Here is an 18694-nt window from a genome sequence, read left to right on the forward strand (position 1 = left end):
TATATTTTAAACTTAAATGATGAACAGCAACCAAACATAAGTTTGGATAAAAACTGCACAGCTATTAACTGTTTTAATGAAAAAATATGAATGCACAATTTAAAACAAGATGAAAGTACACGTTCACAAAAATATTTTAGGTAGCTGTGGAGAGAGGTCTGATAAATTAAGAAACAGAAGAAAGCCAAATCCCATTCCAGGTATCAATTATATTGATGCATAAATACACTCTTGCATTGCTAAAAATTAAAAATAAAGTGTCTATTTCAGGGAAGACTCAAGAATGAACAATTTAGGCTCCAATCCTACAAATTCTTATACATATGCTTAACTTTAAGCCTGTGAGGCATCCCATTGACATCATGTGTTTGCAGGATGAGAGTTTTAGTATGTTTTTTGAGTGGAAGGTCCAATTATTAATTCTCATTTTATTACTGTAACAAGTTGCAAATATGATAATTTGGTAAATTGAACTACCGTTAATGTATGCAGTCAAAGCAATGATTTGTATCTATGAAGAGCATATTGGACTCTTTTCCTTCATAACCAATATCATTTTGTTGATTTCAACCTGCCCTTTACATTTTGCTGTACCTATGTATAGGGCTAAATAAGATTACAAGCCAAATAAAACCATGTATTTCTTGCAATTGGGAGTGGAATCCTGCAAACCTGCTCCTCACATGAGCAGTTGCATCAAGACTTCAATGGGACAACTTGCATGAGTAAGGGCTTGCACCACCAGACCAATAATGTCTCGAGAAACAAAGTATCAGAGGGGTAGCAGTGTTAGTCTGGGTCTGTAAAAAGTGACAAAGAGTCCTATGGCACCTTATAGACTAACAGACGTATTGGAGCATGAGCTTTCGTGGGTGAATACCCACTTCGTCAGACGAAGTAGGTATTCACCCACGAAAGTTTATGCTCCAGTACGTCTGTTAGTCTATAAGGTACCATAGGACTCTTTGTCGCTTTTTGGAGAAACAAAGGAAGTTACACACACAACGTATTTAAGCATAACTCATTTACTGAAGGGCTGAACTGAATTTTTTATATCTGTTTTTTGCACCATGAAATATTGAGATAGATCCTTAATGTGATCATTTGCTAATATTAAATTGCCACAAACATCAGCTTGTTTGAAGAGAAATGAGTTGTCACTTGTAAGGAAGGGAGTTTAACAGTTTTTATTTGCAAGCTATGTGCTTCAACATGATTCCCACCCTCAAAGCCACCCAAACAAACCTAAATGGGATTGGAACAGGTGCTATCAGGTGTTATATCATCACTTGCAATTTACTTCTGCTGGCAATTTTATTTTTGCATCATTAATCTCTAAATTTGTTGTGCCCTCCAACTTTCAATGTATAGGACCAAATCTTGCAGAATTTAGCCCATATTTAACAACAACAAAAAATACTAGAGTTGGCTAGGAACAAAGCTAAAATACTTAAATAATTAAATGATCCAGGAAATAGACATCAGTGCAATATTTATCAGCTGAAAAGTCATAACAAGGGGAAAAATTAAAATATACAACTCTGAATATTGTAACAGCTGGTCCCTCATTAAATTATCCATCTAATTCCAAATCCTCTCTACATACAGTATTTCTGCTAATCATGGGACAGGGGAAAATCCAAATGTGTTTTAGCCACTGTAGGAATTTGTTATCCTTCTGATGCAGAGATTCCAGCCTCATGGAGTATGGTGTCCAGTTTTGGGCACCACACTTCAAGAAAGATATGGACAAACTGGAGAGAGTTCACAGGAGAGCAACACAAATGCTCAAAGGTTTAGAAAACCTGACCTATGAGGAAAGGTTTAAAAAACTGGGCATGTTTAGTCTTGAGAAAAGAAGACTTGGGGGTGGGGGGAGTCCTGATAACAGTCTTCAAATTTGTTAAGGGGTGTTATAAAGAGGATGGTGAATAATTGTTCTCTGTGTCCACTAAAGTTAGGGCAAGAAGTAATTGGATTAATCTGCAGCAAGGGAGATGAGGTTATGTATTAGGAAAATCTTTCAAATTACAAGGATAGTTAATTACTGCAATAGGTTATTAAGCATTGTTGTGGAATCCCTGCCATGGAAGGTTTTAAAGAACAGATTTAACAAACATCTGCCACAGATGGTCTAGGAATACCTAGTCTTGCCTCTCGAGGTCCCTTACAACCCCATATTTCTATGATTCACACAGAAGAAAGTTTTTAATCACCTCCGCTAGTTTGATCTACTCAAAATAATTAATTAAACTAAAATAGTTCCCTTTAAAATACAAAGCTCAGAGGGGGATGGATGTCTCAGGCTCATGAATGGGTTATCTAGGGAGGTGGTGGAATCTCCTTCCTTAGAGGTTTTTAAGGTCAGGCTTGACAAAGCCCTGGCTGGGATGATTTAGTTGGGAATTGGTCCTGCTTTGAGCAGGGGGTTGGACTAGGTGACTTCCTGAGGTCCCTTCCAACCCTGATATTCTATGATTCTATGAAAAATGGTGCTTTTCACCTATGGGTCACTACTTCAAAACTGGAGCAGGTTGGTGACTGAAAGTTATTACTATAGTTGATTGTCTAATAAGCTGGTGGTCCAATTCCTAATGAGCAGGCGTCCAAATAAAAATTGGCAACTGTGGCACTCAGCAGAGAGGCTAATGACTTCATGAACTGGAGACAGAACTACTCTCTCTCTTTTAAATGGTAGGCCCTCCAGATCAAGTTTGAGGCACATTACCGGGGCAGTATGGGGTGCACAAAAGACTAGTCTCAAGGGCTTTCAAACCCAGCACCTTTCATGAACTCTAAATTCATTTTAAAATAAATTGAGGAGCAACACAGAGCTCAACTTCAGTTCTTCACACACAAATTCACTAGCAAAATAATATAAGTGCCCTATCTATATATAAAAATATTAAGGTACTTTTTAATGTACATTTCAGGCAGCCTATTGTTCTTGTGATTCACAATCTCTTTCACCCACTCCTTTTTTAAATGAATATGGAAGGGGAGTTATTGTCTCCACAAAACCTTTGTGTGGAAATAAAATATGGACATGAAGATTCCTTTGCAAATGTTTACACAAACAGTGAAATCCTGCTTCCATTGAAATCAGAGGCAAAACTCCTACTCACTTCAATAGGACCAGGATTTCAACCGGCATCTCTATAGAGAGAAAGAAAACCCACTATTCCCTGCTTTCGATGTTCTAAGGCTCCATCTCATCTCTTAAAATATTTTACTGAAAAAAAAAGTGTTTGGCAAATCAGGCCTTACTCTTCTCCATATTAAAAAAAAAACATAAAAAGACCACTATCTTAAAACCTATTGCGAAAGCTGACCTGTTGCCCTTAAATTAGCATTATTTCCAGATCCGGACAATTTCCATCTGACAATGCTGGTGCATAAGCATAAAAACAAACAGCAGTTACAGCACACATCAACAACTAGTGCATGAGAAACACCAGTGGGAGGAAAAAAAATCAGTGCTTGGAAATAAAATTTTCTTCCATCTCAATTTTGGTCTCTGTACTGCAAACTTATAAAAGAGTTTTGTAAGCAAAAGAAAGTTAACAAACAAAAAACCTGATACAAATTTGAAAGCTAAAGGCATCCTTCGAATATGTTGCATATTTAGCAAATACAACTATTATTCCCTGTGGCTTAGCTGCAGAACGTGTGTATGTATGACATAAGTACCTGATCCTGCCAACATGTATGTGAGTAACTTTACTTAAGTATGTAAACTTTTGCAGGATCATTCTCTAAAAAAGGAAGGTAAGAGTAGCAGAGATCCATTACTTATGTGTGATGAAGTTTGTCATAACAATTCAAGAGATGCATCGGATGATCAAATGGGTCTTTTTCCATCTTTAATTATGTACAGCCCTGATCTTTCAAAGACAAGCACACGTGCAACTTTACATAGCTGAGTGGTCTCACTGGAGTCTATGTGACTAATAAGGTGTGAAAATATATCTACATGTTTAATTCTTTGCAGGACTAGGGTCTATAATTCCAACCTAAGTACTGTCGGGGCTGATCCTGATCCCTTTTAAGCCAATGACAAAATTCTAAGTGACTTTAGTGATGCAGGATCTATCCCATTACTCAGCAATTTAATTTAACACAAATGTTTTGGAAGGGATGGAAAAGGAGGCGAGGGCACAAGAAGTTGAGAGGTTGTGCTACAAGTGGGATAAAATTGGGATAAAAATCACAGGAAAAAACTCTATGTTGCCAGAAGCATATCATATTGTTGTAGGTAAACTAGGAGAAAATATTTTGACAGTGATTTTACCTTTAAAATTATAGTCCTGAAAATTTAGTACATTTTTGACAGGTCTATTTTAAAGGATATGATTTCTATTTTATATTCTGGTTTGCATCATTTTTATTTAATGGTCATATTTATTCCCCCATGAAGGAATCCATAAACTAAACTAATATAAAACTAAAAGAGAAAAAGAAAATGTTTAAACAAAAGGTGTTATTTCATTTATGTGGTGAATACTAAGGTTGTGAGCACATTTAACTTCACTACTGTGAGTAGTCCCACTGAAATCAATGAGACTACTCACAGTAGTCAAGTTAAATACAAGTGTGTTGCAGGATTGGGGTCTAATTTTGAAATTTTTTGTAAGTGAAACTGATTAGTGTTCCAAGGATCTTTTTGAGAGACAGTAAAAAACTATTTGTTTTCAAAAGATGAATAAATGAACTTAAACTCAATAATAACCGGGAGTAAAGTAAACAGAACCATGTCAATACTTCTATCTAATTTAAGGTTACAAATTATCATTATTATTATTATTTTTAACTAAAAGGTAAACTTTTCATAAATTTTTAAAAATTTGAATACAATTTCAAGTAACAGTCTGGTGTCTAAGGAGAGATTAATCTTTATGTAGTTCCAACAGTGGGGTAAAAGACATTCTAATTTTATTCATTTATATGCTCATAGGGAATTTGATCTACTCCTGACACATGCAGTGATGTGCGTCTCCCTGCACACTGACCCCATAACATGCAACCCTTTATCACAATTTAAGGGCAAAATTCTCCTCACAAATCTGCAGGTGAGCACCATATTTTGGGGATGTCCCACTGAGGTGTGAATTTTGAGGGGTGAACATTGCTTGGTATCTGCAGAATGAATTTAATTCAGACACTTTGTGCCTGAGGTACTGAACATCACCCTTTTTCATACCACGCAGGTACAACCTTTCATTTTCTTGGGGAAGGTGGGAGTCATTAGGAATTAAATGTAATATAATGTTAGATTTTAGAGCTTTACCCCCCTTTTCCTTGATGGTACAGGAAGCTGTATAATCACTCTCCTTTTTTCCACCCCGATTTCCAAAGTTTGGAAATACAGTATACTGATTTTCTTATAAAAAGGCTCAGACCTCTGTTCCTGTTCTGTTTCTGGTATAAGGGCATGAGCCTTCCAACATTCCTTGCATGGGAAGTACCCACAAAATGCTCAGTCATTTTGGTTCACTAATGTGATTATGTACTGGAAAGTTTCTAAGGAGTTCAGCTCTAGTATTCCTGGTGAAAAATAACTAATCAAGTACAGTCCTGATTATCTGAATCGCTTGGCAGACCCTAAATATGTTCTGATAATCAGGACTATGGATAATTGGGAGTCAGCCAAGAATCAATTGAAAAGGGAGACAAGCTGGTAGTTTGTTAGAAAAAGAGGTTTCAGTAATAGGGATTGTATTGTATTTCTACTTGCCACCACGCACATGGAAGATCAGGCTAAAGGGAAAACTTATTTCCAAGGACTGAAGAAGCCCTGCCACGTTATAGCTAGGTTCTATAGCAATTGGAGCTCACTTACAGCAACTTTAAAATACTCTGAATAAACTGAGAATCTTGTATCAAACTCAGACTTCCATTTAAAGTAGATTTTGCAGATCTTAGGCCTCATTTGAGGAAGAAAAATAACCTTCAGTGCTCCTATTTTTAAAGGTACTAAGCACAAAACCAAAACAAAACAAAACCACAAAAAAACACAACCACCACCAAAGCCAGGTGACAAATTATTAAATTTCCCCACAAAATTAAGATGAGCTTTCTTCTATTTCTTGAGAGAGTACAGTTTGAGATTCACAGGGTAACTGGTATGAAATACAAGTTTATGAAAGCCCTCTTATGAGCAATTTTATTCCTATCCATGATGGCAGACATTTACAAAATCAGAACAATTGACCATTTGGGTTCACCTTAAAAAATAATTTATAAAGCAGTGATATACGTAGCACAGAACAGTTCGGGGGGGAGAGGGAACGCAAATTTTAATAGTTAAAATGTAAACGTGAAAAAAAGATGGAATAAAAGTCTCTATATCTTATTTCTACTTAAGATGTCATGTGATAATATTTTACAATGTCCTGCAGGTCTATATATGTATATGTGTGTGTATGTATGTCAATATAACATATCCACACACATATACATCTATCCGCACTTATACATACACAGATAATTGTTTGCAGTTCACTCTTGGGCAGTTCTGTTATGCCACTCTTTACAGTTGTTTGAATCATGTTTGGACCCACTTTCTTCACAAAACTGGGGAGATGGTAGGAAAAGATGGTGGGTCTGGTTGTGTCTGAGATCCTTTTGTTAAACTGTACACTGGGACTTGTAATTTTCTTCTGTAGTAGCTCTCTGAAGAGGGCCAACTCACTGCGGTCTTCATGAGGAGACTTGGTATGGATCACACACTCATTGTCATGCTGGGGGAGTACTGAAAAAGAGGAATCCACATTTTAACAACAATTATTTCATAGGTTACTAACATTCTGTCAGGAGCATAACAACAGTGAGCTTGAATTTCAGGTCAGTATTCTTTTTCTCACACAGGTGATTTTAATCTTATCCTAGAGTTGTACTGTAACTTGTGTCAGGACTGCAGTGTCATTTGTAATGCATTTTACATTCATTGTATATATAACTTTATTTATTATAAAATACAACATAACTTATGAGATGAATAAGTAAAACTAGATTGGAGGGCAGCTTTCAGTTGCAGCTAAAGCTCCAGAGGATCCTATTGGCTAATGCTATCTGCATTTCCTTGGGTGCTCTACCATTCCCTTCACTTAGACATCTTGGGGGCCTGGTAGAAGGTCCACTTGTGGACCAGGTACCCATCTGAATGGGCTCTCCACTATATGGGGTGGAAAGGCAGTGGAGAGATGACATACTGGAATGAAATCAGACCTTTGGATTACTCTTAAATTCTACTACAGTATAGATTTTAGGAGGCTAGTTGCATCAAATTTCAGTGGTCATTCTTTATGCAAACTGGAAATCCAATCATTACATTAGACTGCAATATAATTGTAATACAAATTGAACTGCAGCCCTGATACAGGCTACAATCCTCCTCAAGTTAACAATACCTCATCACAAGTTACTAATCAGATACACATTTTACAAAACCTCCAAGAGATACACATTTTAATTCTTATTTTACCTGGAACTTGCAGGCTGAAGAAATATTTCATTAGCTTAAAGTCCTTTATGTAGGGGGAAATGTCTGGATATAAACATATTGGTATTGTTGAACCTGGTGTGAGATAGTGCTAAATATTAATTTTGCCTTTCTACAAATGATATATAATTAGAAATGACCCACAGCCCAGGAGTTTGTATCTGACCTTTTCCCAGTGTTGAAGGATGTTCAGAACCAGGGTTTTGGTTAGATTGTCACTCTAATACAAGATGCTTACAACAGACTAATTGGGAAAATCTGTTTTGACCTTCATAATTTTCTTTGTTTGGTCTCGTCTGATTTAGGGCTTGTTCCTATCAGCTTCTGAGCCCTCTCATCCTGATCCTGGAAAGCAATTAAGCATGTGCTTAATTTTAAGTATGTGAGCAGTCACTGAATGGGCCCACTCAGATGTTCAAAGTTAAGCATCTACTTAACTGCTGTGCTGGACTGGGGCCAAAGTGCTCATCCCTCCGGAAGAAGTTGTGGCAGTGAATATATATTGTTCTGTGTTGTATACAGATAAAATACTATATTAGTTATTAATTTGTATTATTGTTATTAACATGCTGCCCTTATTTTCAAGCAAATTCCTGGTGAATTTAATGGGAATTTGCCTGAGCAGGGACCCCAGGATTTGGCCTAATAATAATATCCATTCTAAGAAGCTAGGAAAGGAAGCGGTAGATAAGTGGCAGAGAAAGAATGACAGAGCCCCCGGAGACTAACCTTTGGCTTGTTACTGGTATCTAGAAATACAATTCTAGCAAAATGTTAGGAAAGTCAAGTCATGGATTCATTCAAGTAGGAAAACAGCAGCCAGGAGCATTAAGCATACAGTAAGTGTCTGAGAAAACTAATTTTCTGTGGCGTATTACTGATAGTATACATCATTCTTTTAATGAGTTTGGTTTGGTTTGACTGGGCTCTGTCTGAGCTTTCAGATTGTCTGGACTGTCTGCATCGAGTAAAGCACTATCTTGACTATACAGGATCAAACTTGATGGGGGAATTTTGGTTATTGTTCTTTTGCAAATTTTGAAACATCACTCTTTTTCTGAAGACATTTTGTACAAAGTCATTTTTCCTACCATTTCAAATAATTCAAAGATGCCCTCTTCATAAAGAAACACATTCTGTAGCTAAAATGTAAAAAAATTGCTTGTTCTTCACACTCATGTTAATGTCTACCAAAGAAGCAAAACAAAAATTCAGTCTGATTTTCATGAAACTTGCCATGCCAATTGACCTGGGTATGAATAGGAGAAAGTATGTTTAATCTTCATAGATACCCGGCTAAATTAATAGAGTTGTACTCACTTCTGACAGCAGTGAATGCCACTAAGAACAGAAGTGTTGAAGCCACTCAGCACTTCTGAAAAATCAGGACACTTCTATTTAGGAGGTTAAATGGGGATTTAGAAATCTAACTTGAGGCACCTGGCCATGAACATTTTGGTCTTTACTTACTTTGGAAAGTATTTTAAATAATATTTGCTTAGCCTCAACCACTCAGCATTTTTAAGAGTTTTAATTGTCACAGATATCAGAAGGGTAGCCGTGTTAGTCTGAATCTGTAAAAAGCAACAGAGGGTCCTGTGGCACCTTTGAAAGCTTATGCTCCCAGTACTTCTGTTAGTCTCAAAGGTGCCACAGGACCCTCTGTTGCTTTTTACAATTGTCACAGAATGAACACTAGAGGGCATCTTTGTTTTTCTAGACCTAAAACCATATCATGTTTTATGAAATAATAAGTCTTTTAGATTTCTTAGTGATCTAATTTTGTGCTTTCAGTGTAGATACAGTTCTGAAAGACATTCCTACTCTGGAAAACATACTACCCAAGGGGTCAAAGATTGGGCAGTCAGAAACTGAGAGACCACTTTGGAAAGATTAACAGAATATGAGGATCAACTACGCTGTTCAGAGTTTGACTGACAAATGCACATCTCATCATGCATTTCTGAATATGCATATGGTATGCCTGCTCTAGGATAATTATTACTCCTGTGCATCTTACTTTTGTTATGTACTGACCACTTAAGTTAGGGATGGAATTTCTGAAGTAACTCTCTGCCTCCTGGCTTTTGAAGTTTAAATTCAATCCTTGATATTATTTAGCACAATTTTTGTTCAGCAGATCAATATTATATTAGGGACTTATAAAAATATAGACAAAAATTGTATTAAAGATACAACTGCTTTTCCTGAAAAGATCCTGGGATTGAGTACCTGTCATATAACAAAATAGTCAAAGAAATACTTACACTCTCACTCTGAAAAGGGTTTAGGAAATTTCCACCCATTTCACCATCATCTCTGGGAGTGCCAGGCTGATTACTCATGCTCATATTACTGGGAGAGTTCTGGTAAATAGGATTTAAAAATAAAGGGTAAGTATGTTGTAGATTTTAATTCCTTTCCTTGCTTCATAATGTTTGTCAAAACAACACCTACACTACCCACTGGAATCTCTGAAAATGACACAGAATATATCTTGATATCACAGCTCTGCACTACATATATTTGAATGAATGTTTGTAATCTGGAAAAAGCTGTTTCCCGCCTATAAAATGAAGAAAATTACTTACCTGTAGTTCTTGTTCTCAGGTTAGGCCTGGAACATTTTCCCACTGAAGTCAGTGGAAAAACTACACTTGACTTGACTGGGAGCAAGATTATGCTCTGTAATTAAAATAAATCACTATTGCCCTGATTCAGCAATCAAGCTTATGAGTAACTTTAAGTACATGAGTAGTGTTCACATGCTTAAGTACCTTGCTGAATGAAGGCCTATATTTGGGGTCTCCACCACTAGTGTGTGGCGGTTGGGAATTACCCCAAGATCACAGTTATGGGCTGCTAAACCACTTCACCAGTGGATGTTATGCACATACTGTACCTGCTGCTGAATATAACAGACAGACACTATCCTGACTGTAAGCTTCTTGGGGCTTATTATCACATCTATAATCCACGAACAACCCCCCACACCAGCTGCCTTTCTCCCCTCCCTTCCTTTTCCCTCTATGACTGGAGGGATGTTAATGGGCCACTTCACCTTGAATGGTCCCTGGACATATGTATTAACTACTTATGGTAAACAATTTGTTCCACCTTGTATTCAGCTATGATAATCTGAGTACTTTTCCCAGACCTGAAGAAGAGCTCTGTGTAGCTCAAAATCTTGTCTCTCTCACCAACAGAAGTTGGTCCAATAAAACATATTACCTTACCCACCTTGTCTCTCTTAGAACAAAGAAGAAACGTTCACTCTAAGGCTATGTCTACACTAGCACTTTTGTCGGTATAACGTATGTCGCTCAGGGGTGTGAAAAACCACCCTCCTGGGTGACATCAGTTACACTGACAGAAGCGCCGGTGTGGACAGCACTATGTTGGGGGGAGCACCAACATAGCTACCGTCACTCTTTGGGGGTGGTTTAACTATGTCGACGAGAGAGCTGTGATGCTGTACGGTCTCTAGTGTAGACATGGCCTAAAATCCTACTGTCAGATGCTTCTAACTTTTCCAAAAGCTAGTCATTGGGCTGAAATTTCTTCTGCTTCCCTTCAGCTAGAGCAAGGTAATGTATGGTTGAAAAAAGTGAACCCGCAGTTTGATTCAGCATGGTTTTGCCATGAAACAACCTTTTCATGTTAGTGTGCAGGTATGAAACTGATGAACTTAAAGCTCCAAGGGAACAGTTTGCTATCTTCATTCTGGGAATCATCTACTTCCCTTCTCTCAATGTAGGCATTCTGCAATAAGCCTGGAGGTGGTCTTGCAAGAGCTCATGCTCTAGAGAACCTACAAGTTCTGGCACTTCACCTGCTATGGTATGTAGCTAGGGGGTCTCTGCTAATAGGTTAACTCCAATCGACTTCAGTGGGGATAAGACTGGGCCCTATAATTATAATAGCTCACTATATTTTTTAGTTTGTGCTACCAGTGTGCTTAATAACCTCAAAATAGCTCAAAGTTATGAGCTACTAAACCACTTTACTAGTGGACATTTGATACAGGTGTTTTGCATAGCTTTACTTTTAGCCCAAAGTTGCATGTTTTCTTCAGAAAGCGTTAAAAATCTTGTTAGTTTTTTTTAAAAGTTATTTAAATGCGTTTTTCACTTGGGTAACAAACAGGGTTTTGTTTTAACAGTTAAATGGAGCAAGTGTGTATTATTATTAAGGAACACTGATTTCTCATGTGTGAAAATCGCTGGTTGAGAAATAAAGAAGTAACAAAATGTAACAGTATGGTGCTTGAGTGCAGTATGTTACTTTCCTTTCTGAATTAACTATGCACTGATTGCCAGATAGCAGCTGGCATGAGTAAGCCTATATGTGGATAGCTCAGGGATCGGCAACCTTTGGCACGCCGCTCGCCAGGGTAAGCACCCTGGTGGGCCGGGTCGGTTTGTTTACCTGCCGTGTTCGCAGGTTCGTCCGATTGCGGCTCCCACTGGCAGCGGTTTGCCGCTCCAGGCCAATGGGGGCTGCGGAAAGCGGCGGGGGCTGAGGGATGTGCTGGACGCCTCTTCCTGCCGCCCCCATTGGCCTGGAGCAGTGAACCGCGGCCAGTGGGAGCCGCGATCAGCCAAACCTGAGGACGTGGCAGGTAAACAAACCGGCCCGGCCCGCCAGGGTGCTTACCCTGGCAAGCCGTGTGCCAAAGGTTGCCGATCCCTGGGATAGCTACACATTCACAGAAAAATACATTCATGTCAGGATTCAAAATACATGTAAGACCTTTCAAATAAATACACTCTGTATTCAGTGGGTTTGACTCTTTGATTGAAACAAATGCAAACGGGGTAAAATTCCACTTGTTGGAGAAAGGTCACAGTCAGGTGTTACATCACAGAAGACCGGGAGTATCCCTCTTGGGTGAGGAGGGCAGCCTCCATATCTACTGTGCAGAAGGGCTTTGAGGTGGCTCAAAATATGTTGGTGGGCAGGCCAGGGGGAGGGGTTACTGGAGCTCTGCTTACATGGATCCCAATAACAGAAACACCCCTGTGTGGGACAGAAGTACAGCAACGGCTACTCCAGCTTGAAGGCTGCATCAATGACTAGGGAGGGGTGCAGAGAAGTTGGGGGTATGGATTATATCCACCCCCAACCACTAGGCTCCAATTTACATATGCTTTGTGGGGAGGGGGGGGAGAAGGAGTTGTGAGTTTCATGCATAAAACATTTATTATAGGAATCACGGTTCTTCCTTTTTCATTTTTAACCAAAAACTTAAATGCAAAAAACCTGCCAATGTAATATTACTGTTGAGATTGCCAGGAGGCTCAAAATTTGGATAATCACATCAAACCTAATGCAGTCATCTATCACATAACATACATTCTATCAAGTCATGTAAGTTAACACTATATAGCATAGCACAAAATACTACATTTGCGCAAGGGGACCAAGTTACCCTTGCTATGAGAATTATAACTCAATTTGTCATCTTTTGTGCATGTTAAATCTCAACTACATTAACATCTGTTTAATACAAAGATTTTTTTAAAGCTTGTTTATATCAGAACACATTCTTCTATTAAAATAAACGCACAGAAACATCATTCAGTGACAGTTAAGGTTGAATCAGGACACACTCCCACCAATTTAGAATCCAAAAAGCAAGTTAAGGGAAAAGTCTCCTGCATTCCTTGCCACTCTCATATAACCTACAGCGATATTGATAACATACTCCAACACTCCATAAGGCTTTCACTTCCACCTCCATGCAGATACTGAAAAACAATATGACTCCAACTTCATCAAACTCAAACTTCGATGCAAAACCTTAACAATGGCTAAAATGCTTTTCTATCAACAAATTGGCACATCTAACTGTCACACATTTAATACACTTAGGAAGTTATTCTGCCTTAACATTGCTGAGGTTGCTGTTAAATGTTTGCCCCCAACTCCCGCAGAGTCATAATTTTATCCTAAATAGCTGTGTAAGGCCAAATATGGTGGGACAAGAGTGGCATGTTTCTTTCCCATTATGAAGAAAAATCTTAAAATCATGATACAAACATCACCTAGGTATAACTGATACTGTATTTATCAGCATATGAGGAGCAGCATGTGGTGCAAGTCACAGATTTCAGAGTGCTTTCGTTTTTTTTGCAAAAGGTGTCCAAAAGGTGGTGAAAGACCTCCCTAAAATTATAAAAATTGGTAATTTTGCTACTTACTATTCTTTCTGTATCAAACCAATTTTCATCAGACAATCAGGAAAAAATAAATTATTGTTTAAAGTTTACTTTCTGTGTTTGGGTTTTTTCCATTTTATTTATTCAAATGAAGATTTTAAATTTTTGAATCAACGTTAACTGTGCAGTCATGACCAGTGACTCCATAATATGTAAGCTGCTGTAATGTTAGGTATAAAAAGTTAAAAAGCAGCTAAACCATTGTAAAATTTATTTTATGTGATCTTTCAGCACTTTTGTTTGTTCCTTAGAGATCTACCCCTATTTTATCTTTCTGTTTTTCCCTGTGTAGCACGGAACTTTGAAATTTTGCATTCACTACAGTATGCCTGCCCCAAAGATTCAAATTCCTGACTTTCATACCATCTCTTGCTGGGCTGCTTTGATGGCCAGTATGGGGCCTAGTGCAGCTGCATGAGCAAAGCCTCCAAAGCATGCTTTTCTTTGATGACTGCACAAATTCCATTGGTAATTCAAGAAGTTTTGGTTATTAGTAGGGCTGTCAAGCAATTAAAAAAATTAATCGTGATTAATCGCACTGTTAAACAATAATAGAATACCATTTATTTAAATATTTGTGGATGTTTTCTACATTTTCAAATATATTGATTTCAATTATAATAGAATACAAACTGTACAGTGCTCACTTTATATTTATTTTTTATTACAAATATTTGCACTGTAAAAACCAAAAGAAATAGTATTTTTCAATTCACCTAATACAGGTATTGTAGTGCAATCTCTTTATCATGAAAGTTGAACTTGCAAATGTAGAATTATGTACAAAAAAAAACTGCATTCAAAAATAAAACAATGTAAAACTTTCGCGCCTAGAAGTCCTACTTCAGTCTTATGTCAGCCAATTGCTCAGATAAACAAGTTTGGTTACAATTTGCAGGCGATAATGCTGCCCACTTCTTGTTTACAATGTCACCTGAAAGTGAGAACAGGTGTTCGCATGGCACTGTTGTAGCCGGCGTCGCTACATGCCAGATGCGCTAAATATTCATATGTCCCTTCATGCTTCAACCACCATTCCAGGGGACATGCGTCCATGCTGATGAAGGGTTCTGCTCGATAACAATCTCATCTGAATCAGATGCCACCAGCAGAAGGCTGATTTTCTTTTTTAGTGGTTCAGGTTCTGTAGTTTCCGTATCGGAGTGTTGCTCTTTTAAGACTTCTGAAAGCATGCTCCACACCTCGTCCCTCTCAGATTTTGGACGGTACTTCAGATTCTTAAGCCTTGGGTCGAGTGCTGTAGCTATTTTTAAAAATCTCACATTGGTACCTTCTTTGCGTTTTGTCAAATCTGCTGTGAAAGTGTTCTTAAAACGAACAACATGTGCTGCGTCATCATCCAAGACTGCTATAACATGAAATATATGGCAGAATGCAGGTAAAACAGGAGACATACAATTCTCACCCAAGGAGTTCAGTCACAAATTTAATTAATGCATTATTTTTTTATCAAGCGTTACCAGCATGGAGGCATGTCCTCTGGAATGGTGGCGAAGCATGAAGGGGCATACGAATGTTTAACATATCTGGCACGTAAATACCTTGCAATGTCGGCTATGAAAGTACCATGCGAAAGCCTGTTCTCATTTTCAGGTGACATTGTAAATAAGAAGCAGGCAGCAGTAACTCCCATAAATGTAAACAAACTTGTTTGTCTTAGCGATTGGCTGAACAAGAAGTAGGACTGAGTGGACTTGTAGGCTCTAAAGTTTTAAATTGTTTTGTTTTTGAGTGCAGTTATGTAACAAAAAAACCCTACATTTGTAAGTTACAATTTCACAATAAAGAGATTGCACTACAGTACTTGTATGATTTGAATTGAAAAATACTATTTCTTTTGTTTATCATTTTTACAGTGCAAATAATAATATAAAGTGAGCACTTTACACTTTGTATTCTGTGTTGTAATAGAAATCAATATATTTGAAAATGTAGAAAAACATCCAAAAATATTTACTAAATTTCAATTGGTATTCTATTGTTTAACAGTGTGATTGATCACAATTAATTTTTTTAATCATGATTAATTTTTTGAGTTAATCGCATGAGTTAATTGCAATTAATCGACAGCCCTAGTTATTAGAGCCTCTCTTATATGCACAATTTCAGTTTTCTTGTTTTCTCTACCTCACTCCACCTCATAAACACTTTATACTTTGCCATTCAGTCAGTCAATTATAACCTTTTCTACACACCATAACAATGAACTGCTTTGATGTAAAATGTATTCTAGCAAGTCTGGGCTAATTTTCTAAACCTCATGCACAAGACGATCAGCCTCACTAAAATGCTTTTTTATTCCATTCAGGTCTTGTGTCAAGCAGAACTCAACTGGGCTTGAGGAACTAGCAACAAATGCAAAAATGTGTGCAACTGCACACTTAATTTCCACAAACAATTTCTGTGATAACATCTGTAATATGGAAACTTGCTTGTCTCAGTGACATTTAAGTTAAAACCACCAGATGTCATCTAATTTTGCGTCATACTGTAAATTCCATGGGACTTAGTTAAAGTCATAAATTGGCCCAAACTCACTCAAAAGGTTCGTGAACAAGAGTGAACCTTTTGATGAAACAGCTCAGGGTTTTGAGTTTGTAATGAAACCAGGTGAGTTATGCATGCTTTCAGGTTTCACTGCAATCACTTTTTACATAGCTCTGGGCCTCTTGGACAGATATCGCAGATTGCTGCATTATCTTCTGATGCTCTGCTACAAGGAAAAGCTAGAATTTTTATGACAGAATAATGACACCATATCTTGAAATCATATCCTAAACTATATTTAGTGAGCTCAAAATCTCAATCTAAAACATGTAGGTTTCTCAAAAGAAACTCATTTCGTTCTTTTGGGAGATGGCTGAGAATTTCATTCTAGCATTTCAAATGAATAAACAATGAAACAATTATTTAATTAATTTATATCTTTATAGATCAAAACACAAAAGTGCAGAATGATTAGTTTTTAACCAGTTATATCTGTACACGTCAAAGAAGCAGCACAGAATATTTTATATGGGTCTAATTCTAATACCTTCACTCATCGATTCCTCATTTAAATCAACCCTTAAATTAATAACCTCAGAGTTAGCAAATTTTTACAAAAAATATTGTGCATTCAAATACTGTATTATTTTTGTAGGTGCCAACCACTAATGGTTGAACATTCATATTTCATATACTGATAAACTGTTTCTATGCTCAAAATACAGTTTCTTCTCTCATTACATTTTAATTTAGTTTTTAGGGAATTGGAGTGCTGATTAAGGCTATTAGCATTGTCTTCTAAAGGTGAGAAAAGCTATGATACAATGCATAAAAATAATATCCTTATGACAAATCTCCAAATTTCTCTCCCCACATTTAACTAAGTTTGATTATTAAAACTGTATTCATTTGTTTTACCAATATGTAACAATGTAACATAATAAATTAGTTTATGACTTGGATGTACATTAATCACATGCAGTAATGACCATTATTATGTTCAGGAAAATATATAAATGAATTGGTTTAATAGTCCCTACTGACTATAAAGATTACTTTTAACCTTCCAACTAATGCTGAATCTGCCTGAAAGAGCTGAAAGGCCCATAATACACATTTAATTTGCAATCAGAAATGTAAAAAAAAAGTTTTAACAACCAAAATTACGTGATATTTAAATACAGTAAAATATAATGCTAAAATTAAATATATTTTATTACATACTCACTTTGGAAATACTGTCCATGTCTCCTGAGCCTTAAATTAAAATAAATAAATAATCATTTAGATTAGTTTTGAACTGCATTCTCTAAGAGTTTATCATTTTCTGCACTTTGAAAAGATAGTATAACAGCAATGGGCTAACATATAGTTAGTTATGTTTGAGTTCTTCCCTTCCCACTCAGGAAAATTCTTCAGTCATTATAGTAGTCTGTTAGTGTTAGGGTCTTCTTGCATGGTTGTGCCTGCAGTTTGTGTGGGAAGATGCCTTCTGTCTGCCAAAGGCAATCACAGTCCCTGCTTTCTGTGTATGGCCCCAGGTATATACCTCATTGCAAAGTGGTAGGGAGGAGGACAGGTCACAGCATCGAACTCTACAGTGTTCTGCATTGGCATTCTTTAGGATGGGGCAGCCTGTACACTATCCTTATACACTGGGAAGCTCAAGGAGCTCCCCTGGGAGGTGCAGCTCTGCATTGCTCCTCTCCCATGGCAGTGCCTAAGTAGCAACCCAATATTAACACTGTTGTAACTAGAAGAAATTGTAAACATATCTATAGACAGCTAATGCTCCTGATGGAAAAAATAATCATCATTTTTAGTGCGCTGTAGCTTTCCAAGAGTCGTTAAAAGAACTATTGTTGTATATTAAAAAAACTATAGTAGAAAATCTGTCATACTTAATTTGTTAAACACTGAATATATGCAATCATGTTTACTGATGAAAATACTAATCATATGCTTAGTGCACATAAAGTTCTTCCACTATCACTTCAGTTGTAATTAATCTTATAACTAAGAAGTTATTGTCAGGCTACAATATATTACAGCAAAAGTTTGTGATGAAGTTCAAAAAAGAGTTTTTAATTGACTTGGAAATAATGTGCATTATTTTTAATTAAAAAATGAAGCCATTTTACAAAAAATATTCATAAAAGGTCTGCTGCAAAATCACAAGATAGCCTTATTCAAAGTAATCTAGGAAGTTCAGAGACATGCTCCATACAGACTGTTGGGAATTTGTTATTGTTGAATTTTAATTCTTCAGGATCAGTCTGCTAAGAGAGGTTTTGGTGCATTCTTTCCTTAGCTTAAAATCCAATTTTCTTATTTTACCATAGCTTTCTCCACTTTCCTCCTCATTCTCATTCTTCCATGCATCTTGTCTAACAATCTTCAGTTTCTGGTTTAGATTCAGGCCTGAACTATGCTAACTTCTTCTGGCATAACCTGAAGTGCAGGG

General features: G+C 37.1%; 1 protein-coding gene across 3 annotated transcripts in view; it reads right to left on the bottom strand.

Annotated features, from left to right (window-relative positions):
* The window catches only part of SSBP2 (single stranded DNA binding protein 2), a 277842-nt gene that overhangs the window by 8786 nt on the left and 250362 nt on the right, over positions 1–18694 (bottom strand). For 2 of the 3 annotated variants that reach the window (XM_034773208.1, XM_034773210.1), the window contains 3 exons: positions 17459–17487; positions 9769–9867; positions 1906–6751 (listed from right to left, as the gene is read on the bottom strand). In XM_034773208.1, the coding sequence (XP_034629099.1) occupies positions 6722–6751; positions 9769–9867; positions 17459–17487 (158 nt within the window). In that variant the 3' untranslated portion in view covers positions 1906–6721. Of the gene's footprint in view, positions 1–1905; positions 6752–9768; positions 9868–17458; positions 17488–18694 lie in introns of those variants that run through there. The other variant, XM_034773207.1, reaches the window with a different exon arrangement.

This window comes from Trachemys scripta, chromosome 6 (assembly GCF_013100865.1).
Source record: "Trachemys scripta elegans isolate TJP31775 chromosome 6, CAS_Tse_1.0, whole genome shotgun sequence".
In the NCBI taxonomy this organism is placed as follows: Eukaryota; Metazoa; Chordata; order Testudines; family Emydidae; genus Trachemys; species Trachemys scripta.